The 27,344-nt window shown below is 37.0% G+C and overlaps 1 protein-coding gene across 3 annotated transcripts in view; it reads right to left on the bottom strand.

Moving 5' to 3' along the window:
- Positions 1-27,344, bottom strand: part of LMBR1 (limb development membrane protein 1) — a 140,814-nt gene that overhangs the window by 11,342 nt on the left and 102,128 nt on the right. For all 3 annotated transcript variants that reach the window (XM_082847001.1, XM_082847002.1, XM_082847003.1), the window contains 5 exons: positions 26,930-27,006; positions 26,211-26,288; positions 23,142-23,215; positions 22,817-22,907; positions 21,518-21,584 (listed from right to left, as the gene is read on the bottom strand). In XM_082847001.1, coding sequence (XP_082703127.1) covers positions 21,518-21,584; positions 22,817-22,907; positions 23,142-23,215; positions 26,211-26,288; positions 26,930-27,006 — 387 coding nt within the window. The remainder of the gene's footprint in view (positions 1-21,517; positions 21,585-22,816; positions 22,908-23,141; positions 23,216-26,210; positions 26,289-26,929; positions 27,007-27,344) is intronic.

Here is a 27,344-nt window from a genome sequence, read left to right on the forward strand (position 1 = left end):
ATCAGAAAGCATTGATACCTCCAGCTTCATTCTTCCTTCTCAAAATTGTTTTGGCAATTCAGTATCTTTTGTAGTTCCATGCAAATTTTAGAATTATTTGTTCTAGTTCTGTGAAAAATGTCATTGGTGTTTTGATTGTACTGAATCTGTAGATTGCTTTGGGTAGTATGGTCATTTTAACAGTGTTAATTCTTCCAATCCATGAACACAGTATTTCTCTTCATCTTCATTTTAACAATGTTAATTCTTCCAATCCATGAACACAGTATTTCTCTTCATCTGTTGTGTTGCTTTCAATTTCTTTCATCAGTGTTTTCTGAGTACAGGTCTTTGCCCCCTTATTTAGATATATTCCTAGCTATTTTACTCTTTTTTGGTGCAATGGTAAATGAGATTATTTTCTTAATTTCTTTTTCTGATAGTTTGTTGTTAGTGTATAGAAATGCAACAGATTTCTGTATACTGATTTCTGTATATTAATTTTGCATCCTGCAACTTTATGGAATTCATTGATGGGGTCTAATAGTTTTTTGGTAGTGTCTGTAGGATTCTCTAAGTATAGTATCATGTCATCAGCAAACAGTGACAGTTTTACTTCTTCCTTTCTAATCTGGATTCCTTTTATTTCTTTTTCTTGTCTGACTGCTGTGGCTAGGACTTCAAATACTATGTTGAATAAAAGTGGCAGGACTGGGCATCATTGTCTTGTTCTTGATCTTACAGAAAATGCTTTCAGCTTTTCACCACTAAGTATGATGTTAGCTGTGGGCTTATCATATATGGCCTTTATTATGTTGAGGTATGTTCCCTCTACCCAGTTTGTGCAGAGTTTTTATCATAAACGGATATTGAATTTTGTCAAAAGCTTTTTCTGCATCTATTGAGATGATCATATGATTTTTATACTTCAAGTGTCTTAATGAGATATATCACATTGATTGATTTGCAGATATTGAACCATCCTTGCATCCCTGGAATAAACATCACTTTATTTATTTATTTATTTATTTATTTATTTGTGTACGATCCTTTTAATGTACTGTTGAATTTGGGTTGCTAAGATTTTGCTGAGGATTTTTGTACATGTTCCTCAGTGCTATTGGTCTGTAATTATTTTGTGTGATAGCTTTGTCTGGTTTTGATATCAGGGTGATAGCATGCCTTCCTCTGCAATTGTTTGGAATAGTTTGCAAAGGACAGGTGTTAACTCTTTTCTAAATGTGTGGTAGAATTCATTTGTGAAGCCATCTGCTCCTGGACTTTTGTTTGCTGGGAGTTTTTATTACTGATTCTATTTCATTACTGGCTATTTGTCTGTTCATATTTTCTATTTCTTCCTGGTTCAGTCTTGGGAGACCGTACATTTCTAGGAATTTGTCCATTTCTTCTAGGTTGTCCATTTTATTGGCATATAGTTGTTCTTAGTAATCTCTTATGATCCTTTGTATTTCTGTGGTATAGGTTGTAATGTCTTCTTTTTAATTTCTGATATTAATTTGGGCCCTCTCTTTTTTTCTTAATCAGTCTGGGTAAAGGCTTATCAATTTTGTTTATCTTTTCAAAGAACCAGCTCTTAATTTCATTGATCTTTTCTATTTTTTTTTTAGTTTCATTTATTTCTGCTGTGATCTTTTACAATTTCTTTCCTTCTACTAACTTTGAGTTTTGTTTGTTCTTCATTTTTCTAGTTCTTTTAGGTATACAGTAAGATTCTTCATTGGAAATTTTTCTTGTATCCTGAGGTAGGCTTTTATAACTATAAATGTCCCTCTTAGAATTGCTTTTGCTGAATCCCATAGATTTTGGATCGTTGTGCTTTCATTTTCATTTGTCTACAGGTATTTTTAAATTTCTTCTTTGATTTCTTCAGTGACCCATTGGTTGTTTAGTAATGTATTGTTTAGCCCCCACATGTTTGCGTTTGGGGAAGTTTCTTTTATTGTAGTTGATTTCTAGTCTTATAGTATTGCAGTTAGAAAAGATACTTAATATGATTTCAATTTTCATAAATTTACCAAGACTTGTTTTGAGTCCTAGCATGTGATCTAGCATGTGCAGAATGTTCCTTGGGCACTTGAAAAGAATGTGTATTCTGCTGCTTTTGGATGGAACAGTCTATATATATATATAAAGTCCATTTGGTCTAATGTACTTTTTAATTAAAAATACCAACACAAGAAAAAGTAACAATACTTAAAACTTTAACTTAATAAGACATACAAATGTAAAATACTTCAAAATCTCTATTTCTAGGGAAATACATAAAAGGATACTAAGGCAGCAAATTTTAAAATACTACTAACTATAAGAAAATTTCAATTACCAAATGCTGTCATTTCACTCTCCTAGTCAAATACTGAAATGCTTATTCCCATTCAGAAGTTCACTTCTTTAAAAGATAAGTAAAATATATACCAGGTAAGAAGCTCAGTTAGTTAAACAGCAGCTAAGCATAAGGCCACATTATCTGAATTATCTGTCAATAAAATACTCTTCATAACAAACCTAGTACAGCTCCCTGCACTAGAATTCAACTGAAAATGTTTTATGCATAATTCCTTAAATAAAGATCTTTTTTAATCCGTACCTATAAAAGAACTAAGGTACAAAACAAAACCTCATTTCAAGAAAGAGCTGGTTACTCCACCTGCAATATGAGTCAAGAGAATTTACGTTTGTTAGCCCACCTGAGTCAACTTAGACTTTTAGCAAGCAGATTCATGTTCCTTAGCTAGCAAGAAGTTGAGAGAGAATTTATAAAGCTTGACACACTAAAAGGATCATTAAAGTAACTTTCTCAATAAATCATGTGTGCTGGCATATCACACAGATGGCTGACATGAATATCCATGGCTTTAATGAAAGACTGCCAAAAAGAGCACATACTTTTATTACAAAAAACAAATTTATAAATTAAGTGTTCTTTGACAAAACATTGGGATTAACACATTTCCCCCCCCTCTGGATTCCCATAATAGTTAGTATAAATTATTATCTTGACTAGATTTTTAAATTCCCTTCTCTAAACAAGGCTTTTGAAATAAATTTACCTACACAGTGTCAAAAAATAAATGTGACTTAAAGAGTATGAAATAATAAAATCTACAATCAATTTTGAACATCATTAATTTCAGGACTAATGTAAATAGGCTGTCAATTATTTTATTTATTCACAAAGAAAGTAATTCTAAAACTAATGAGAGGTTCCACTTTTGGGGGGGTAACAGAAGATGATGTTAAAGGAAAGAGTTTAAATCTGACCAGTCTTACGCTGCAAATAGATTTTCATTATATTACATGAATTAGAAATATGTTTATTGACTTCAGATTCCAGCCAAAACTAAGTGAAGGAGACCAGATTTTCCCTCACACCTGAATCAATAAAAAAACTGGACCAAATATACAAAACCGTGGTATTCGAGACCTTGAACATCTAGCAATGAAGGTCAATGATGCTGAGATGAGAAACAAGCAAGGTGGGCTCTTTGTTTGTCAGAGCTCCTGCCTAAAGAGGGCTTTCTGACTCAGAGTGGAAAGGAACAGGGACAGAGTCCAACCACCTCATTGAGTTAAAGAGGTGCAGGTGGAGCTTGGGACAGCATGGTGGCTAGAGAGCTGCACAGGGTGGGAACCTGAAAGGTGTGCACAGGACATCTGGAGTATTCAGTCGGGAACTGACCAATACGTTGCTTGTGGGAAAACAACCAACCCAGAAATGACACAGATGACAGAATGAGTATGAAGGACACTAAAACAATTGTAACTATATTCCTTATATTTCAGAAGCTAGAGGAAAGCATGAACTTGTTAAGTAGAGACATAAAACATATAAAACAGACCCAAATTTACCTTCTACAGAGAAAAATTACAATGTAAGGTATAAAAAATACATTAGATGGGATTAAAGACAGATTAGACACTGCAAAAGAAGAGATTAGTAAACCTGAAGACATTTTCAACAGAAACTACTCAAAATGAAATACAGAAAGCAAAACAACAAAAACATGAATGGAGCATCAGTGACTAAAAAAGAAAAGGATTATGTCAATAGATGCAGAAAAAGCATTTAACAAAATACAACATCCATTCCTAATAAAAACTCCAGCTAAGCAGGAAAAGAAGGGAACTTCTTCAACCTGGTAAAAGGCATCTACCAAAACAAAGAAAAAAACAAAAACTATAGCTAATACCAGTTAATGGTAAAAGTCAGAATGCTTTCCCACTATGGTGAGGAACAAGTCAAGAACATGTGCCCCCACCACACTTCTATTCAACACTGTGCTGGAGGCCCTAGATAATACAACAGGGAAGAAAAATAAATAAAAGCATCCATATTGGAAAGGAAGAAGTAAAACTGTCTTTATTCACAGACATCATAATCATCAAAGTAGAAAATTCAGTGAAACCTATAAAATAGATTTAAAAGAATTACTAGAACTAATAAGTGAACTTATTAGCAAAGTTGCAAAATAAAAAATCAACACACAAAAATCAACTGTATGTCTACATACTAGCAATGAACTATTGGAAACTGAATTTTTAAAAAAAATACCATTCACAACATTATCAAATGTGCAAGCCCTGAACATAAAACTACAAACACTGCTGAGACAAATGAAAGAACTAACTAAGTACAGACTGTTCAAGGACTAAAAGACTCAATATTGTAAAGACATTAATCATCTTCAATTTGTTCTACAGATTAAACACAATCCAAATCAAAATCCTAGCGGACATTTGTGTGAAAAATGACAAGCTATTTTTAAAAGTCATACAGGAATGCAAAGGACTCAGAATAACCAAAACCACTCTGAAAAAAAGAACAAAGCTGAAGGACTTACACTACCTGATATCAAGTCTCATGATCAACCCACAGAAATCCAGATGGTGTAGTATTGATGTAAAGACAGAGACATCGATGGAACAAAATAGAGTTCAGAAACAGATCTGCACCCACACATACATGGACAATAGATTTCCAACAAAGTTTCAAAGGCAATTCGGTGGAAAAGAATAGATTGTTCAAGCAGTGGTGCTGGAATAATTGGTTACCAAATGCCAAAAAATAAACTTTCATTCATACCTCATACTATATATAGAAATTAACTCAAAATAGGTCATGGACCTAAGTATAAAATTTCTAGAAGAAAACATAGGAGATAATCTTTGTCATCTTGGGTTAGAGAAGATTTAACTAGGTATGACACCAAAAGCACAATCCATAAAAGAAAATTTGGTAAATTTGTTTTCATCAAATTAAGAATGTCTGTACTTTGAAAGATATTGGTAAAAGAATAAAAAGGCAAGCCACTGAATGGGGAAGATATTTGCAAGTCAGGTATTGTGATAAAGCACTTGTAAAAAATGAGCCAAAGATCTGAATAAATATTTCATCAAAAGAAAAAATACAGATGGCAAATGAGCACGTTAGTCATCTGGGAAATTCAAGTTAAATCCACAAAAAGATACCACTACACACCTATTAGAAGGGCTAACGTTAAACTGACTGACTATACCAAGTATTGGTGAAGATGTAGAAGAACCAGAGTTTTCCGACACTTGTGATGGAGATATAAAAGGGTATAAGCACTTTGGAACAGTTCGGCCATTTCTTTATAAATGAAGTATACACACAGGCATTCCATTTCTAGTTACTACCCAAGAGAAATGAAAGCCTAAGTCCATACAGAGACTTGGATGTGAATGTCCATGGCAGCTTTATTTACAACAGCCAAAAGCTGTAAACAACTCAAATGCCCTTCAGTGGGTGAATGGAAAAACAAATTGTGGTCTATACGTACAATGGAACACTACTCAACAATAAAGAGAGTGAACTACTGACACATGAAACAACACTGATGAATCTTAAAATAAATACACTGAGTAAAAGAAACCAAAAAATAGTACACAGTGTATGATTTCATTTATAAAAATTCTAGGAAATGTGAACTAATTTATAGTTATAAAAAGGTCAGTGGTTGCCTGGGGATATTGCTGGGGCGGGGGTGTGGGGGAGAGGGACGGAGACGGGTGTGAGGGAGGAAATATACAGGGCCAAAAGGAAACATCTGAGGGTGACAGACTTATCCACTATCTTGATTTCAGTAACAGGTTCACGGTTACACAAGTTATGTCAAAACTTATCAAATTATACACTTTAAATATGTACAGTTTATGATATGTCACTTATACCTCAATAAAGCTGTTAAAATGCATTTATCAGGCTTCAGACTATATACCCCATATCATGCATGAATATATTAGTGTATGGCTGTGTCAAGTAGATTCAATTAGAAATTCTATATTTCTGTATTTGCTGTTGTGGTATGAGTTAAATTTTAAAGTATTTTTGAGTTCCTATTCATATTCTTGACCCTACACAGGTACTGTAAGAGTTACAAGTAAGTATGTATAACATTTATTCCCTTCATGGAATTGAGAGTCTTCCTAAGAAGATTTTCGTGACATGAAACACTTTCGGCACAACTAAAAGTCTTTGTACAGTTAAGTGAAGTGAAAAATTGAAAAGCACACGAGTTCCTCCATTGCACACACATCCTAAATGCTATGTGCAGACACTGGATTCACTTGATCATTACTTCCCTTAAGGAGCTCACAGTTTCATGGAGCGAAGAGAAAAGCGAGCAGTTAGAACACAATGCGACAAGTGACATGGCAGATATGTGGAGGACTGAGAAAAGTATTTTGGGAGTACACAGGAGGGAACTTAAAGGGGGAGAAATTCAAGGAAAACTTTACCTGTGGAGTTAATGGTGAGCTGACTCTTAGATGGCATGTTAGGTTATGCCAGAGAATAGGTGATGACAAAATTATTCACGGCAGACGAAGTAACATATTCAAAGACATAGTGGGTACACAGCAGTATTTGCTTCCCATCCCAACACAAATGAAGAGCACCCCTTTTATTCATGATGGTTCCGAATGTAAGGCTCGGAGTGGCAAGAGATGAAGTTGGACATACAGGCGGAGGTAGGCATAAATGTTCTTCTGTGCCACCTTATGGAAACAGGTAATTATTCTAATGGCAAAAGACTTTAAAGCACTGGGAGCAGGGTAATGACAGGATCACATTTTCACTGTAAGAGAAAGAGGTGCTGAACTAACCCTTAGATCATGACTAAACTTTGGGTGGAGAGGAGGGTGGAGGAGACACTCCCGCCTGGGATGCTATCAGCACAATAAAGGCCCCTGTTGCCTGATCCCTCTTCCTTTATCAAGTGCGTAACACTAGGGAGACAAATAAGTCAAAGACTGACTCATAGTCCAAACAATATTTAGGCCTCAGGACCAAAACTACAGCTACATAAGGAACAACCACCTCTGGGAACAATCTGAAGACTATCAGAACAGATTTTTCAACAACTAAGGATATAAAGAAAAGGCCACTTCGAGATGGATGCGCAGAGACTTGGTCTAGTCAGAACCCACATCCCCCAGTGTAGCAACCCACAGCAGGAGGGATATCATGACGGCACAGGTGGCCCCTGAGGAGCAAGGGGTCCAGGCGCCATGTCAGGCTCCCCCGCCCAGGGGACCTACACCAGGAAGATAAGCCCTCACAACGTCTGGCTTTGCAAACCAGCAGAGGCTAACCTCCAGGAGAGCCAGAGGGCTGCTGTAAGCCAAGACTCCACTCAGGAAGGGCACATGCACCAATGCATTCGCTCTGAGTTCCAGCAGAGGCAGCTGGAAAAGCAACTGGGTCATACAAGGAGACTCATGACTAATTTTAGGGGCTGTGGAGGAGCAGGGATCTGGTGGAACTTTCTCCAGGGACAGAAGTGCTGCCATCTTTCTTTTACTCTCCTTCCACCTGGATGGCCTGGTACTGGTAAGCACCATTTCTATCACTGTCCATGAACCTAGCTAACACCATGCGGCCCATCCTGGAATTCCCCTGAGGACCAGCCCTGCCCAACCCGCCCACCCCCTCCAAAGCGGCTCCTGCCCCGCCCCACCTGGCAGGTGGCCACAGCCAGCACTGGCGCCCCTCCAAAGCAGCTCCTGCTCCATGGGGCACCAGTGTGCCCGTAGCAGTTGCAGTCAGCTGGCCTGGGGGCCAGCCCCGCCCACCAGTGCCCCCTCAGCAATCATGGCCCAGCCACAGCAGGGAGCTGCATGCACCCCACACAAGGGGATGTCCCTGAAGCACCTGGCTCTGGTGACTGGGGGTGGGATTCACCACTTGGCCCCACAAGACACCTACATACAGCCATTCCTTCAAGACCAGGAGATGCAGCTGATATGCCTAATACACAGAAACAGACACAAAGAGGCAAAACGAGGAGACAATACCTTCTGGGTGAAAGAACAAGACAAAACTCCAGAAAATGAACTAAATGAAATGGAGATATGCAATTTATCAGATAAAGAGTTCAAATGAATAGACACAAAGATGCTCACTGAACTCAGTGAGAATTTAAAAAAAGAAATAGGAAAAAAATATATATATATATATTTTTAAATCAGAATTGAAGAATATAATAACTGAAATGAAAAATACACTAGAGGGAATCAACAGGAGATGAGAGGATACAGAAGAACGGATCAGCAAACTGGAAGACTAGGTAGCAGAAATCAATCAGAAGAGCCAAAAGAAAAAAAGACTTAAAAAAAATGAGGGTAGTTTAAGGGACCCGTGAGACAACATCAAGCATGCTAACATTTGCATTACAGGGGTCCCAGAAAAAGGAGAGAAAGGGACAGGAAATCTATTTGAAGAAATCAGCCTGACAGCTTCCCTAACCAGGCAAAGGAAACAGACATCCAGGTCCAGAGATCCCAAACAAGATGAACACAAAGAGACTCACACCAAGTCACATTATTATTAAAATGTCAAAAGTTTAAGATAAAGAGAGAATCTTAAAAGCAGCAAGAGAAAAAACAACTAGTTACATACAAGGGAACCCCTACAGTTCAGCTGATTTTTCAGCAGGAACTTTACAGGCCAGAAGAGATTGGTATGATATACTGAAAGTACTGAAAGGAAAAAACTTACAACCAAGAACACTCCATCCCAGGGGTCCCCAACCCCCAGGCCGTGGACTAGTACTGGTCCTCAGCCTGTGAGGAACTCGTCCGCACAGCAGGAGGTGAGCGCCAGGTGAGCAAGCGAAGCTTCATCTGCCGCTCCCCATCGCTCCCCATCGCTCCCCATCGCTCGCATCACCGCCTGGACCATCCCACCCCCCCTCCCCCATCCATGGAAAAACTGTCTTCCACAAAACCGGCCCCTGGTGCCGAAAAGGTTGGGGACCGCTGCTGTAACCAGTAAGACTGTCATTCAGAATTGAAGGAGAAATAATTCCCCAAGCAAGCAAAAGCTAAAAAAGTTAGTTCATTACCACTAAACTGGCTTAACAAGGGACTTCATTAAAGGGAAAAGAAAAGGCCACAACTAGAAACAAGAAAATTATGAAAGAAAAAAATCTCACTGGTAAAGGCAAACATATAGTAAAGGTAGTGTCTCAACGACCTATAAAGCTAGTATGAAGGTTAAAAGACAAAACTGGTAAATATCATCTGTATCTAAAATAAATATTTAAGTGATATACAAAATAAAAAGATGTAAAATATGACATCAAAAACATAAAGTGTGGGGCTTCCCTGGTGGCGCAGTGGTTGAGAGTCCGCCTGCCGATGCAGGGGACACGGGTTCGTGCCCTGGTCTGGGAGGATCCCACATGCCGCGGAGCAGCTGGGCCCATGAGCCATGGCCGCTGAGCCTGCGCTTCCGGAGCCTGTGCTCCGCAACGGGAGAGGCCACGGCAGTGAGGGGCCCGTGTGCCGCAAAAAAAAAAAAACATAAAGTGTGATGGGGAGGGAGGGTGGGATGTAGTGCTTTTACAATGCACTCAAACTTATGCAACTGTCAACTTAAAATGGACTGCTATATACATAGCAGGTTGTTATATAGGAACATCATAGTATCCACAAACATAAAACCTGTGAAAGATACACAAAAACTAAAGAGAAGGGAATACAAACATAACACTAAATAAAGTCATGAAGTCACAAGGGAAGAGAACAAAAAAAGAAGAAGAATTATCAAAAAACCCAGAAAACAATTAACAAAATGGTAATAAATAAATACCTATCAATAATTATTTTAAATGTAAATGAACTAAATGCTCTAATCAAAAGACATACGGTGGCTGAATGAAAAAACACAAGACCCAAATATATGCTGCTTACTAGAAACTTACTTCAGATCTAAAGGCACACACAGGCTGAAGGTAAAGAGATGGAAAAAGATATTCCATGCAAATGGAAATGAAAGGGAAGCTAGAGTAGCAAAACACAAATTCAAAAAGACACATGCACCCCAATGTTCACTGCAGCATTGTTTACAATAGCCAAGATATGGAAGCAACCTAAGTGTCCATCTATGGATGAATGGATAAAGAACATGTGATATATATGTATATGTATGTGTATATACGTATATATATATATACACATACATACAATGGAACATTAGTCAGCCATAAAAAAGAAAACCTGAAATCTTGCCATTTGCAACACATGGATGGATCTAGAGGGCATCATGCTAAGTGAAATAAGTCAGACACAGAAACACAAATACCATATGATCTCACTTATATGTGGAATCTAAAAAACAAAACAAAACAATATGAAAATAGGCTCACAGATACAGAGAACAAACAGTGGTTGCTAAGGGGAGGGCAGTGGTAGGGTGGGTGAAATAGGTAAAGGGGATTAAGACGCACAAACCTCCAGTTATAAAAGAAATAAGCACCAGGGACATAATATGCAGCATAGGGAATATGGTCAATAACACTGTAATAACTTTGTATCATGACAGATGGTCACTAGGCTTATCATGGGGATCAATTCATAATGCATATAAATGTCACATCACTATGTTGTACACCTGAAGCTAATATAATATTGTATGCCAACTATACTAAAATAATAAACAAATAAATAAATAAAAATTTAAGAAAAAATTTAGCCCTTGGGATTAGATTACCATGCCAAGGAAACAGGGAAGAGAACGAATATCAATATTTACTATCTACTGTGTAAAGATCTTTTCTTAAAAATATAATTTATTGAGATGAAATTCACACTGCATAAAATTAACTATTTTAAAGTAAATAATGCAGTGCACTTACTGCATTCACAATGTGTGTAAGCACCATCTCTGTCTAACTGCAAACCATTTCCATCAGTTGAAAGTGAAAGCCCCTACCCATTAGCAGTTTCTCCTCACTACCCCTCCCCCCAGTCCCTGGCAACCACTAATCTGCTTTCTGTCTCTATGAATCTTCCTCTTCTGGACACTTCAGATAAGTGGAGCCATACGCTATGTGACCTTTTGGGTCTGGCTTATTTCACTCAGCACAATGTTTTCAAGGTTCATCCACGCTGTAGCGTGTGTCAGTGCTTCATTCCTTTTCCTTTTTTTGTTTAATTCTGGTAAAACGAGCATAACATAAACTTTACCACCTTAATCATTTTTAAGTATGCAGCTCAGAAGTGTTAAGTACCTTCACACTGTTGTACAACTAACGTCCCGAACTCTTTTCACCTTGCAAAACTGAAACTCTATTCTCATTAAAGAACAATTCTCCGTTTTCCTGTCCCCCAGGCACTGGCACCCACCACTGCACTTGCTCTTTCTATGAATTAGATGACTCTAGGTGCCTCACATAAGTGGAATCATACAGTATTTGTCTTTTTGTGACTTGCTTATTTCACTTGGGCATCATTCCTTTTCACAGCTGAATGATATGACACTGTATGTATGAACCACAATTTATTTATCCATTCATCTGTCAATGGATGCTTGGGTTGTTTCTATACTTTGCCTATTATCGTAAGGGTCTTTTAAAATAATACAACTAGCATACTTGGTAAAAAAAAAGCTTGGAACATGGAAATAAAGGCAACCAGGATGGAAGCAGGACACCTAGAATATCCTGGTTCATCTATTCTGAGAATATAGTCCACATTCAACATGGTGGCATCCAATGACATCACAGATATTTATTAACTAGGGACTGTGAGAGATAAAAATACGCATAAAATTTGGTCTTGCCCTTTAAGAAATGTAAAGTCCCTTGAGAAAGTCAATCCACATAGGTACGTATACCACAAGGCTGAAACAAGAATCTGGTACACCTTCACATGCGACAGAGGATGCAACCTGGCCTAAGAGAGTGGAAGACTTGCACAGGCAGAGAAAGGTTGAGAGAAGACCATGGGAACAGTGTGAACCAATATGGGCCCGGAAATGGAAAAGTGCATTTGCAAATATCACATCAATTTTAGTCGTGACTATTTACATGCTACAAACTCATTTTGTCCTACTGTGAAGCAATTTAACTTAGTAGTCCAGATGAACTAGCGTATGTGAATGTTAATACAAATTAAAATTAAATGAATGGTAATTATAATCATCGTCCAAGAACAAACATGAAGTGCTAATTTTAAAACAAGTGAAAGTTTAAGACCTCCAATGGATGGTAACTGCCTACTCTCTTCCTGGAGAAAATCTCCTGAGATGGGGCTTCCAGAGTATCGCTCAATATCACGTCCTCATTTGGAAAATTAAATACTTCCCTGGTTCTTTTGCTTTGGTTTCACTTCTTCCTCTACCCTCCTTAAAGAAAAGAACACCTGTTTAGAATCCACTTCATGAACATTCCCTCACAATGAAATATTAAAATAAAATCATATACTCAGCTCTCTGCTTTGATGCTAAACAAGTCTGATTCTTTGCACTTTTTTTTTAATAAGGGAAATGGGAAGGCAGGGGTGAATATGAGAAATATTAACAAGATGAATATGAGGAGGGCCATTAGGTATTGGTACAGGAAGGTGGAGACATCTAACAAACTCCCCAGTTTCTAGTTCGGCATACTGAACAGAAAGTGCCTGAGGATGGAAGTACAAGGAAGGGAGAAAAGGAGAGAGGAGGGAGCGAGGGAAGGATGGGGGGAAGGAAGGAGGGACACACACACACACACACACACACGCACACGCATGTATGGGTCACACCGTGGAAATGACCAATGTGAGATGGCTGCAGGACAACATGTGGAGCACAGAGGCAGGGTTATCTGCTCCTAGCTCAGGGGTGGGTGGTGGGTTAGAGGTGTGCATCTGGGGACAAGTGTGTGGGTGAAGCGGAGGAGCAGTAGAAGAGACAGCTAAAGAACAGCCAGAGGAGAAGGAGAAAAAAGGGGAGTGGTGCCCAGATATTAGGAAAGAAGACATCCGTGAAGCAGGGTTACAAACAGCAAGTGCTACTGAGCAATTAAGATAAAAACAAAATCTACAGGACTGGGCAACTAGGAAGTCACCGGTGACCTGAGCAGGAAGAGGTAATTAAGTATTTTGGTTTGAAATTCATTTTCAGCTGACTGAATTCCGATAGAAGAAATGAGTTCAAAACCTTCTCCTCTTTTAACTCCTATTGGATGGCTCACCGAAGTCAGGAGTCAAAGAAGAAACAAGAACGCCCATCAGAAACGAAGTAATACCCAGGTGAGAGTTTTAAATTTCCTTCAGAGCGCACCGTGTGCGTGCGTACACACATGCGCACGAGCGCGAGTATGTGTGTGTGTACACACAGAAAAAGATTTTAAAAGTGACATATCAAATTGGTTCCTGGAAACTCTAAAGAGAGGATTGGTATTAAAAGTGGTGGTCAGTAGGACCTCAAGATGGCAGAGGAGTAAGACGTGGAGATCACCTTCCTACCCACAAATACATCAAAAATACATCTACATGTGGAACAACTCCTACAGAACACCTACTGAATGCTGGCAGAAGACCTCAGACTTCCCAAAAGGGTCTTGCTTATCCGGCCAGCTGTCAGGCCTGAACCTCTGAGGCTGGAGAGCCGAGTTCAGGACACTGGACCACCAGAGACCTCCCAGCCCCACGTAATATGAATCGGCGACAGCTCTCCCAAACACCTCTGTCTCAACGCTAAGGCCCAGCTCCACTCAACAAAGGCAAACTCGAGTGCTGGACACCACAGGCCAAACAACTAGCAAGACAGGAACACAACCCCACCCATTAGCAGAGAGGCTGCCTAAAATCATAATAAGTTCACAGACACCCCAAAACACACCACCGGACACGGTACTGCCGACCAGAAAGACAAGATCCAGCCTCATCCACCAGAACACAGGCACCAGTCCCCTCCACCAGTAAGCCTACACAACCCACTGAACCAACCTTCCCTGGACTTCCCTGGTGGCACAGTGATTAAGAATCCACCTGCCAATGCAGGGGCCATGGGTTCGAGCCCTGGTCTGGGAAGATCCCACATGCAATGAAGCAACTAAGCCCGTGCACAACTACTGAGCCTCTGCTCTAGAGCCCACGAGCCACAACTACTGAGGCTGCGTGATGCAACTACCGAAGCCCATGAGCGTAGAGCCCATGCTCTGCAACAAGAGAAGCCACTGCAGTGAGAAGCCCATGCACCGCAACAAAGAGTAGCTCCCGCTCGCCGCAACCAGAGAAAGCCCGCGTGCAGCAGTGAAGACCGAAGACAGCCAAAAATAAAATAATAAGTAAATGAATAATTTATTTTAAAAAAAAAGCTTCCAACAAACAAAAGCCCAGGACCAGATGGCTTCACAGGGGAATTCTACCAAACATTTAGAAAAGAGCTAATGCCTATCCTTCTCAAACTCTGCCAAAATATAGCAGAGGGAAGAACAATCCCAAACTCATTCTAGGAGTCTACCTACCATCACCCTGATACCAAAACCAGACAAAGATGTCACAAAAAAAAGAAAACTACAGGCCAATATCACTGATGAACATAGATGCAAAAATCCCCAACAAAATACTAGCAAACAGAATCCAACAGCACATTAAACGGATCATACACCATGATCAAGTGGGGTTTATCCCAGGAATGCAAGGATTCTTCCATATACACAAATCAATCAATGTGATACACCATATTAACAAATCGAAGGATAAAAACCATCTGATCATCTCAACAGATGAAGAAAAAGCTTTCGACAAAATTCAACACCCAGTTATGATAAAAACCTTCCAGGAAGTAGGCATAGAGGGAACTTACCCCAACATAATAGAGGCCATATGTGACAAACCCACAGCCAACATCGTTCTTAATGGTGAAAAACTGAAACCATTTCCTCTAAGATCAGGAACAAGACAAGGATACCCACTCTCACCACTATTATTCAACATAGTTTTGAAAGTTTTAGCCACAGCAATCAGAGAAGTAAAAGAAATAAAAGGAATCCAAATTGGAAAACAAGAAGTAACACTGTCACTGTTTGCAGATGACATGATACTATACATAGAGAATCCTAAAGATACTACCAGAAAAGTACTAGTGCTCATCAATGAATTTGGTAAAGTAGCAGGATACAAAAGTAATGCACAGAAATCTCTTGCACTCCTATACACAAATGATGAAAAATCTGAAAGAGAAATTGAGGAAACACTCCCATTTACCACTGCAACAAAAAAAAATAAAATACCTAGGAATAAACCTACCTAAGGAGGCAAAAGACCTGTATGCAGAAAACTATAAGACATTGAAGAAAGAAATGAAAGATGATACAAACAGATGGAGAGATATACCATGTTCTTGAATTGGAGGAATCAACATTGTGAAAATAACTATACTACCCAAAGCAATCTACAGATTCAATGCAATCCCTATCAAACTACCACTGGCATTTTTCACAGAACTAGAACAAAATATTTCACAAGTTGTATGGAAACACAAAAGACCCCGAATAGCCAAAGCAATCTTGAGAAAGAAAAATGTAGCTGAAGGAATCAGGCTCCCTGACTTCAGACTATACTACAAAGCTACAGTCATCAAGACAGTATGCTACTAGCACAAAAGCAGAAATATAGAACAATGGAACAGGATAGAAAGCCCAGAGATAAACCCAGGCACATATGGTCACCTTATCTTTGATAAAGGAGGCAAGAATATACAATGGAGAAAAGACAGTCTCTTCAATAAGTGGTGCTGGGAAAACTGGAGAGCAATGTGAATGAATGAAATCAGAACACTCCCTGACACCATACACAAAAATAAACTCAAAATGGATTAAAGACCTAAATGTAAGGCCAGACACTATAAAACTCCTAGAGGAAAACATAAGCAGAACACTCTATGACATAAATCACAGCAAGATCCTTTTTGACCCATCTCCTAGAGTAAGGGAAATAAAAACAAAAATAAACAAATGGGACCTAATGAAATTTAAAAGCTTTTGCACAGCAAAGGAAACCATAAACAAGACCAAAAGACAACCCTCAGAATGGGAGAGAATATTTGCAAATGAAGTGACTGACAAAGGATTAATCTCCAAATATACAAGCAGCTCATGCAGCTCAATCACAAAAACAAACAACCCAATCCAAAAATGGGCAGACCTAATTAGACATTTCTCCAAAGATATACAGATTGCCAACAAACACATGAAAGGATGCTCAACATCACTAATCATTAGAGAAATGCAAATCAAAACTACAATGAGGTATCACCACACACCAGTCAGAATGTCCATCATCAAAAAATCTATAAACAGTAAATGCTGGAGAGGGTGTGGAGAAAAGGGAACCCTCTTGCACTGCTGGTGGGAATGTAAATTGGTACAGCCACTATGGAGAACAGTATGGAGCTTCCTTAAAAAATTAAAAATAGAACTTCCATATGACCCAGCAATCCCACTACCGGGCATATACCCTGAGAAAACCGTAACTCAAAAACAGTCATGTACCACAGTGTTCATTGCAGCACTATTTACAATAGCCAGGACATGGAAGCAACCTAAGTGTCCTTCGACAGATGAAGGGATAAAGAAGATGTGGCACATATATACAATGAAATATTACTCAGCCATAAAAGGAAACGAAACTGAATTATCTGTAGTGAGGTGGATGGACCTAGAGTCTGTCGTACATAGTGAAGTAAGTCAGAAAGAGAAAAACAAATACCGTATACTAACACATATATATGGAATCTAAAAAAAAAATGGTTCTGACGAACCTAGGGGCAGGTCAGGAATAAAGATGCAGACGTAGAGAATGGACTTGAGGACACGGGGAGTGGGAAGGGTAAGCTGGGACGAAGTGAGAGAGTGGCATTGACATATATACACTACCAAACGTAAAACAGATAGCTAGTGGGAAGCAGCCACATAGCACAGGGAGATCAGCTCGGTGTTTTGTGACCACCTGGACGGGTGGGATAGGGAGGGTGGGAGGGAGACGCAAGAGGGTGGGGATATGGGGATACATGTATACGTATAGCTGATTCACTTTTTGTTATACAGCAGAAACTAACACACCATTGTAAAGCAATTATACTCCAATAAAGATGTTAAAAAAATAAAGAAAAATAAAAGTGGTGGTCACAAGGAATTTGAGCCTCTGTCTTTAATATTCCTCATAATTAGAAGTTATTCATGTACATACTTAAAAATTAATTTAAAAATAAAATTTTCTATAAATAAGGAGATAATCTGTTAATCAGTCTCAGAGTTGGCCATGTATAGGTGTACTATTAACTATTCTCAGCCAGGTTGGGGGTCTTGATTCTTAATGTAAATAAGACCCTCACTGTAGTTTACGTTCTAGTTTTAATTGTAACATTTTAATTCTTAACATTAAAAAAATTGTATCTTAAGGCTCCCTCCAACTAAATAATACTAACTGGAATTAATTTCATATGAAAAATATTTTATAACAAATCAAAACTTAAGGGAGTTGAATGTATGTCATCAGATGGCTAAGTTATTTAGAATATGTGGCCAACACGACATTTCCTCAGGCAAGAAGGACTATGTGCTCTGAAACAAGAACAGCAACAGAAGGACACGACAAGTGGACACTGGGAACGAGGGTGTTGACGGAGTGAGCATTAGTGACTCTGTGACTTCTTCCAGACATCTGACACAGAATACTTTTTCTTTATAATTAAAAATCCTAACTAGATAAACAAATTTATTGGTCAGGTATAAGAACATTAGTAATCAATCAAAAGTTAATTTTACCACTCATTTATTACTCTCTGCAATATAACAGAATATAATTAAGTCATATACAATTTTTTTGTGGAGAAATTTTCAATACAGGGTTTAGAATTGTTTTTACATCAAAGCCATAATTAGGAATATATATTAAGATTTATACTTCAATTTCACATTTGTCATGTCTAAGTATCATTTATTTCTGATTCACACTGGAGAGGGAAAGCTCAGGGTAAAGATTACTAGTGTATTTACAAACCCAAATAAAAACCTCTCCCGCAAAGGACCAGTTTTTAAACACAGTCCCTTCTTCAAGGAACAAAAGAGAATAATCCACTTTAAATCCTGCAAGATGATGGACTATATGGGACCCAGATGAGAAATACATGGAAATACTAAAAATAGATCCAAGCTGATTTGAAAGGTTAAGTGTTTTTTGTTTTAAGTGTATTAAAAAATACCTGCTTTTGGGCCTTGAATAATTTACAGAAAGAATTTCAGGATGAAAATACAACTAACTATAAAAATAACTTCAAAATGGAAATTAGTAAAAGTATTACGAAGTCTATTGGTTGCATCTGAGAAAATTTTTCCTGTTAAAGGAGATTTCAAACAAAGAATAATGCAAAAACTGTCAATCTCTCAGTTGTTTCTTGATTAAGCATAACCAAGAACATGTCAGCAATCTCGCAAAATCTATTCTCACAAAATTCACTGCTGCTTTTAAAATATTTTGTTATAGAAATGTCTGGGCCTCTATAGATAATTTATTAGGTTTGAGCCTGTTCCATTTTCACTTTGTGAACCATCTCCTCTAATCACCTTGAGAGTCTATTATACCAAAGAGTAAATTGATTGCTAAAAATAAGGACATCATATCCCCCCAAATGTTGGATTTTTCAAAACTGAACACTAAACAGGCAGAAAAGCAACGTTTTGGAAAGCATATCCACTGACATGGCATCAGTTTTAAAAGGTCTTAAAGATTTCAAATAAAAAGAGTAATGCACAGATTCTTTGTGTTTCCAATGGACAACAAAACTATAATCGATATTAATTATATTTGGCTAAAAATACATAGCCAAGATGCTCCTCACAGCCTAATTCTTCGTGGCAAGTAATATGCTTGTAAAATCTACTTAGTGGTAATTTTTTAATTAGTATAAAATCTTCCATATTTAAATATAAGAAGCTATTTCAGAGGAATTCTGTAATAAATCTGTCATATCACACCAGGTATTCAAGTCTAAAGCTATAGTTTATACCAATGATGCAGCAATAGCAGTTGGCAAATTAAATTTTTTAAAAACCATTTTCATTTTTGAAGCAAAAATATCACCAAATCATTTTATACAGGATTCAATACACTTGCAATTTACAATTAAAGTTATAATCATCACTAAAAATGACTAAAATAAGAGAAAAACTGCACTCATACCGATAAATTGTAATTTTCCTTGCTCCTTCATTTCTCATTTAACTGAGAACACTGGCTGAATTCACAGGAGCAAATGAGAGCATCCTAAGGGTCAGGACTTCCTTGTGAGAGGCAATGAGAAAGAGTGAAACATTTCACAGCTTGGAATTTGGTTGCTAAATACATCCTCTATTCTAGTCTTATAAGCTTTTCAGCTAGTAAATCAAAATCCCGTTATACACTAGGATAATATTCATGACAATCTCTATATTTTATCTTCTTAAAATCAAAGACTCAATTCTAAAGGGTTAATAGAGGCATTACAAAGTAACTCTCTAGTTTGCATTTCCCATAATACTAAAATAAAGCTTTTTCTTTTAGTCTAGAAATTTGCTTTTTTAATACTGTGAAAAGCCTCTATGAATCTGTTTAACGTATTTACTTCTTTTCATCTATTCAGTGCCACTGGGCATAACATGTAGTGCAGTGCGTGTTGATATTTTGCAAAGCACCACATGACTCACTGTACCCTAATGCACTCCATTAATCCTGTTTGGACAGCTGGGTCCAGGCATTTGTTAGCTGCATTTTAATTGTTCCATCTTTCTTTTTCTTCTTTTTATTTATCTCTATGGCAAACTACTCAGGAATTTAATTTGTTGATCTTCAAAAAGCACATTTTGCCATTAATTTGTTTTCTTTGTATTAAAACTGTACTCAGCATGTAATTTTCTTCCATAAGATCTATACATTACTATTAACAATTAATCTTAAATAACAGAGCACAGTGAATTTCATAAATGATAAAATGGTAGGTTGGCTATAATATCACAGAAATTATTTGTTGGACTGCCATAATACAAACGATCGCAGTTAGCTACAAATCAAGTTACTAAAGTGTATATTTATGGCATTTTCAAGATTAGCACACTATAAGCAGATGTCAAAATGATAACAAGTCCTATAATGCAAACACAAAAGAAATAAGACCTCTAAGTAAATGAGCTTTGTATTAGTCTGTGGAACAGCGGTCCCTTCTACATTTACATTTAGATTCCACTTGTATTAAAACATGAACTTCTCTGTAAGCATTATGAAGATGACCGCAAAGCTTATACCCTTCCTGGCACAGCCTGCATCCCCGACAGCTGTGGGCCTTGAATAAATAATGGAGGCCACATAAGCGCTAAAACAAAAGCAATTCAAAGTTACTTGCAATCTTTGCCATAAGCATGTTGCTAAGGTTGAATAATGGGATTTTTCTAATCATTTGTGAACACTCAAGTCAAAATCTAAGTCTAGAAAACGGAACAAAACTGCCTAGTGGAAATTTCTGTCTGAAATAATATTTAGCCAAGAACTGAGAATACAGTCTGCAACAGTGCTTTATAAAAGAAAAGAACACCAAACGAAGGAAGATTTATTCAACTATTTCAATGACAAAGTGGAAATATTTTACTTTTAAATGATGACCAAAATTCTCTGTGAATTGAAAAATTAAGAAAACTATATAAATGACAAGCCAGTAAAAAGCTGAAGAGCTAAAGGATGTCCTTGAAATCAGTGTGTGCTCTCCTAGATCTTACTGCTTTCAAGTCTATTCCCTGGACATAAAGCAGCTTAAAATAAGTGTTACATATTCTCAATTTTTTAAACCACATACTAAATTACACATTTTTTAAAACATTTCGCGTAGGAAAAAATTAGCTTAGTATTTTCTAGACATTAAATATTGTTTTTTTTAAAAAAAAAAATCACAGTTTCCTCACTAGAGGACTCCAAAGCTTAATTAGTCAATGAAGAAAATAAAGTCTGTTGTTTGGACAAGGACTATTTCTAAGTACTTGAAACAATAAGTGGTCTTTATTTGATAAAAGTACTTATTTTGGTACAGTTCTGTATATAAATGAATTACAGAAGTAAAGGCATAAAATAATGTGGGAGGGAATAATATATTTCAAAGAGTGATCTCTCTGAAAAACAGTTTAGAAACTACAACTTCAGCAAGAAGTTTGATACTTAAAAAGGTACTGACTTTAAATGAAAAGTTCTCATTTAAACTTACCCAGTGTTCTTGACATAACAGGCAGTGCGGAGCTCAAGACCAAGATTGACACACAATTCCCAATGATCTGATATGAGAAATCAGAAAGAATATTGGGCAGTTACATAGTATACGGATAAATAAAATCCATTCACATTCTGGCAAGTTACTGGACATTTCAGTTACCTACTGTTCTTTGCTAACTTCTGAATGATACAATTCAACATAGAAAATAAAGAGAATAGAAACTTTTCTACCAACATTTAAAGTTCTATCTGTGAGTTCTAGAAGATATTTACAGTACCTGACACAAATATAAAGTTATAGAACACAAATTACTTCACACCTCAGATAACGCATTTTACATTATTGACTGAGGTTGATGATTTCAAAAAGGTTTGCCTAACAAGTAAAAATTAATATTTTTAATACTTCTGACTCTACTTTTAAAGCCAAGACTACTGCTCGAGACAGATAATATCTACTTCTAATATGTTTAACTATTATAAGATTTAATACCAAAAAGCTAGAAATCCAAAACACCTAAATTCTAGTAATTTTCACTGTATCCTATACTTATTCTTTCATATTAAGTAAGAGATGCTGAAAATACTACTTAGTACTTATGATTACTTAAACTAGATGCTAAGTATCTCAAGAAGCCATAGCATTTTAGATAAAGATATATAAAAATAACTTCTCCCCTTTAGAATAAGCTGAAAATATGGAATATATAATAAAAAAGAAAAGAAGCCAGCAGCTCTTGTTATTCTTCATTGTCAGCCTGTGGGAATATTTTACAAATGCAGTCACTATATAAGATAACAGCCTTTGTTATTCCAAAGCCAATGACATATTGTAGGAAGTCAAATTAGCTTCAGACTACAAAATGTTTCTGAATAGAACTCTTCCGTCTTGCTTTAATTATTCAAATTTGAAATACTTTGTCTCTACTACTTGTAGCAACTAAGTTCTTCAGATTTCAAACAAGTTCCCTGAAGTACAGTCAGCACAATCAAAGTTACTCATTAGCAATACGTTTTCTTTGTAGGAAAAAGAGTCCTTTCAGGAGCCGTCTATAGCTAGTTAACAAGCTCTGCGGTTCTATGCATTTACAAGTGAATGGATGCCATCCAAATTAAACAGAGCACATCCTTTTCCCACTCATTCAGCATTTTGAAAATCTTCCAGTGCGTGTGTTTACGCAACTTACAAACAAATACCTAGAACCGCAAATGAACCATTCACTGCGATTACTAAATAAAACAGTCTGTCTTGGAAGGCAAAAGGAAGGCACAGTCACCTAAGACTTTACCTTACCTTTGTCATCGTTGTGTCATCCTTCTTGGGAATAAAGTTTCCAAAAAATCGGAGGCTATAGAAACCAACAACAGAGGACACCATAAGATAGCTGTGAGAATCAAGGAAAAACTCTCCAAAGAATTGTTTCCTTAAGTTCTCAATTGTCTCCAAAATGTCTTAAGGCCGAAAGGAAAACCAAAACAAAACAAAATGCCACTTGGAGTGCTTGAGGAAGACTGACTTGTTTTTTCTTCCAGGAGAGTGTCTTAGTAAATTACCACTGTCCCAGAAAACTAGACAGAGAACTTGTTAACAGACAAAAGTTCAGTTAAAGAAAGGATACAATATCAAAATGATTTCAAGTGCAGCTCCCACAAAACCAAAAGCAGAAAGAGAAGCATTTCCTATTCCAGGCCCCTGGGGGAAAAAAAAACACTTTTCAGAATTCAATGACACTATTATATTTGGTTTCCCTAAAATTGTTGTCTCATAAATATAGGACAGTTGAAATTAGGAATGTTTAATACCCTGGAGTAACATCTAGAGGTTCAAAGGAAAATAAAATGTGACAAAACTGAATTCATCAACTAATTCAACCACATGTTAACACTTTTAACAAGCTCAAAACATTTCTGATTTATCTCAAATGTAATTTAAGTTACTTATCAAAAAGATATGATTATGCTTATTGTTAAATCCTAAATATTCTTGGAAGAAATTTTTTAAAAATATAATAGTATAATAAGAATAGAACAAATAATTGAACACTGAGGTAACATATAAAAACTATACAATTAAAATATGTCAAAAGGAAGGTAAGCAAAGAAAGAAAGTGAATGCACATATCCTGTTACTACTCTTGAAAGTTTCCTTTCCCTAAATCTTCCTTGGGAATTCAGGAATTTAATTAACACAGATTTTCCAAATGCAATGCTATAAATTTTTTCCTAAACATCATACCTATTCTCAAAACCTATCTTTATCTAGAACTTAACAAAACAAGTAGAAAAAGTAATATTTATTAACGGGGCCAGACAGGCAAAAACTCATTTCTTACTGAAGTAGGAACAATGTTTTCAAAGCTTACTAATTAAAGAAACTCTCTGAATACAAACTACTACTTTGCTATCAGCTTCAATTACATCTAACAGATATACTAGGACAATTAAGAATATAAAGTCAGCTTAATAAAAAAATAAACCAATAAATAATATCACATATTATTTACACAATCCAATATAGGCATGAAGAAGTTAGAATACCACAGAAATTTCATATATAAATAAGGTAATGGACAAAGAATTTATGAACTTTTGTCAATCTTTTGAAGAAAAAATGAATAATGCTAACAGAAAGCTTATTAACTGGGATGGAAAACACTTTGGAAATATTCTCTGTCTCAAGAGAAGGCCTACAGGCAAGATTAAGATGATCTGATTTATTTACACAATCATAAAAAGAGCATACCACATAGAAGTCCTTCTGTACTATGCACGAAAGGAATGGTACAAAAATGTACCACAGGGCTTGGGCCTCACCTAGTACGTGGTATAAGAAAATGGGTTAAAAAATGGATACAGGGCTTCCCTGGTGGCACAGTGGTTGAGAGTCCACCTGCCGATGCAGGGACACGGGTTCGTGCCCCGGTCCAGGAAGATCCCACATGCCACGGAGTGGCTGGGCCCATGAGCTACGGCCGCTGAGCCTGAGCGTCCGGAGCCTGTGCTCCGCAACAGGAGAGGCCACAACAGTTGAGAGGCCTGCGTACCACAAAAAAAAAAAAAAAATGGATAGAAGTCAACACAGTAGTTGACTTCTGCTTGATCAATGGATTTCGGTCTAAACAAAAGACAACGACAAGGCTGTGGATGGAGGAGGACTGCTCACTGCTGTTTTTTGTTAGTGGAATGACAGACCTGAAGCAAGCTGGCAGGCTCGCAGTGGTGGAGAGGCCATGGCAGTGAGAGATGGCACAAGGTCCTGAAGAGGCTGGGGGCAGGGAGCTAAACTGAGCATACCGCTGAGAGAATTAGCTTCTGAAAGAAGAGGGTATCTTCATCTTTGACTGAAGGAAAGGAATTAAGATAAACATTGGCTTTTTTCTATGAGAGAAAAGGTGTATCGTGTGGTTCAGAGAGAGAAGTGGCATGTAGGGAAGCAAAACCTGCACCCCAAAAGGTGCCTCTCTGGCATAAGGATCATTTTAGGCTGATTGTTTTTAAGAAACAGAAGACTCGTAAGTCTTTCTTTTTAGCACCACCCCCCCTCACCCCTTAACTGCCTAAAAGAATTCAGATGAAGGGCCTGGTCCAGGCAGAGCACCATCACCAGAGACAGCTACAAAGAGTATATTGGCTGAGTGTGGTAGACGGAACCCGCAAGACCTGGAGACCAAAGGCCTCTCTGGGTCCCCTCTGTTTACCAAACATCTGCTTTCCATCTCCTTGTGAATTGCCTTCCTCCCGCCTGAAGTCCCAAGCTCCTACCCGCTTCTCCTTCTCTTAGATGGAATATAAGCCTCAATTGCCCAACCTGTCCTGGGGTCTCATTATTCTTACCGGGTTCCCACATACACGTAATTAAATTCTGTTTTCTCCTGTTAATCTGCCTCATGTAAATCTAATTCTTAGACCAGCCAGAAGATCCTAGAAAGGGTTAAGGAAAAATTTTTCCCTCCCCCAAAGCATGAAAAGTCTGGAAGAGTTTTGAAGTCATCTCTATGGGAGATGGCAAAGGTGCTAACTTCGAAAAGTGTAATAAAATGTCAAAACTTAAATGCTACTTTAAGTATCCAAAAGTTTATAGAGACACCTAGGAAAAGTATGCCATATATGAATATTTAGCGGAAACTACCTTCCATATGGAGAATATATTTAAATAGACTAATTGATGGAACTTAATAAAATCATGAATTTTTAAACAAGAGAAATAATTAAGTTAATTCACGAAAAGATGTATATCTGACTCTCCTCCAGCAGCTGAACATTTTGACTCAAGTTCATAAAATGACTCCTTTGAGGCATGAGTCCTTAAAACCACATATTTGGATCCTTTGCAAACGCAACGAATCCATGTAATAAACTCTCTATATTTCACTATTTCACAAAATATACATTTTCTTAAAGGACCACAAATACGAATTTCAGTAAAACAAAGATAAACTCTGATACAAAGTGTAAAAGGAAACTCTGATACTTGATAAAAAGCCGGACAATCCAAAATACGAAATCAGAAACAAAAAACATAGTTTAGAAACACTGTTTATGAAAGCTCACTGCATAAAGAAATTCATACAACTTGAAGTATATATATGCAGAAAGGTGAATGTTTTCATTTATTTATTTGAAACACTCAGTTTATACACACAGAATACTTTTGCAAAAGAAAGACATTTTAAAGCACTTTACTTTACCCTTGTTCCCTTTGGCATTGCTGTTTCATCAACCAACAGGCAAAGAATATTACAAGCCACCAAGAGGACCGAAATGGACTACAACACAAAAAGTAAGCCATCAGTTCTGAATTTCAATTTCGTCAATACACATAACGTTAAAATCTAAGTAACCAACCAAATGTATGCTTCAGAATAGAGGAAAAGCAGTCAAGACCAAAACTCTACATATAAACCTGAAGTAATGAGACTATAAAAAACTCCAGAATAAATTCGTAAAAATTCTGCAAAGTACTATAATCTCAAAGCTTAAGAAAAAAGCTATTAATATAGATCCACCTATTAACCGATTTTACCAATTGGAACCCACAACTCCACATATTTAAAAAATGGTTAAAATGTTATCAGAACTAATTTAATAATATAATTTTAAGATCTTATCACAGAGTTTGATCAGGGTATCTGCAACACCTTGTCTCTTCTTAATTTTCAACTGAAACAAAAGAATGAATTTCCTGCTTCTATGAGGAAACAGATAATCTTGAGGACTTTTCAAAATTACCATTAATTTCATTTTTTGCTCTATTGGGTTTTTACAAATAAGAGCGTAGACAGATTTTAATCCTGTTGGTAGAAAACCAGTTTACCTGAAACCATTTAGCTGAGGGAGTTGCCATACACAAATGCTAAAGTAAATAAAAAATAATCTGCTTTATTTAACTAGGCAAATAAATTCTTACTGTCTCAATAAGAAGGAGAACCATAACAGCAGGATACACCAAGTTTCTTTCCCATGCTGAAGCCTTTTTGCGCCTCTCTATTAGAAGGAAAAACAAAATATAATAAAAGTTTCAGTAATTTCCAAAACTTCTCCCCAGATTCACATTTTCATTCCCTACTAATACAACCAGTACGTATTATTCTTACATAAATTATCTTTTCCTAAAAACATAAATTATTTTTAATTTTCCTCCACACACTATAAAAATCAGAATTTTAAAATCAGTTTGCTACATTAAACAGCTCAATCCTGTGATGCTCAAATTTTAGCAACGTAAAGACGTTTCAATTATTGATGAAACATATTGTGGATATACAGCTTACTCTGAAAATACAGTAATATTTGTATTTCTTTTTTAAATTTACATATTATTA

The sequence above is a fragment of the Leucopleurus acutus genome (assembly GCF_964270905.1).
Source record: "Leucopleurus acutus genome assembly, chromosome: 9".
NCBI classification, from domain to species: Eukaryota; Metazoa; Chordata; class Mammalia; order Artiodactyla; family Delphinidae; genus Leucopleurus; species Leucopleurus acutus.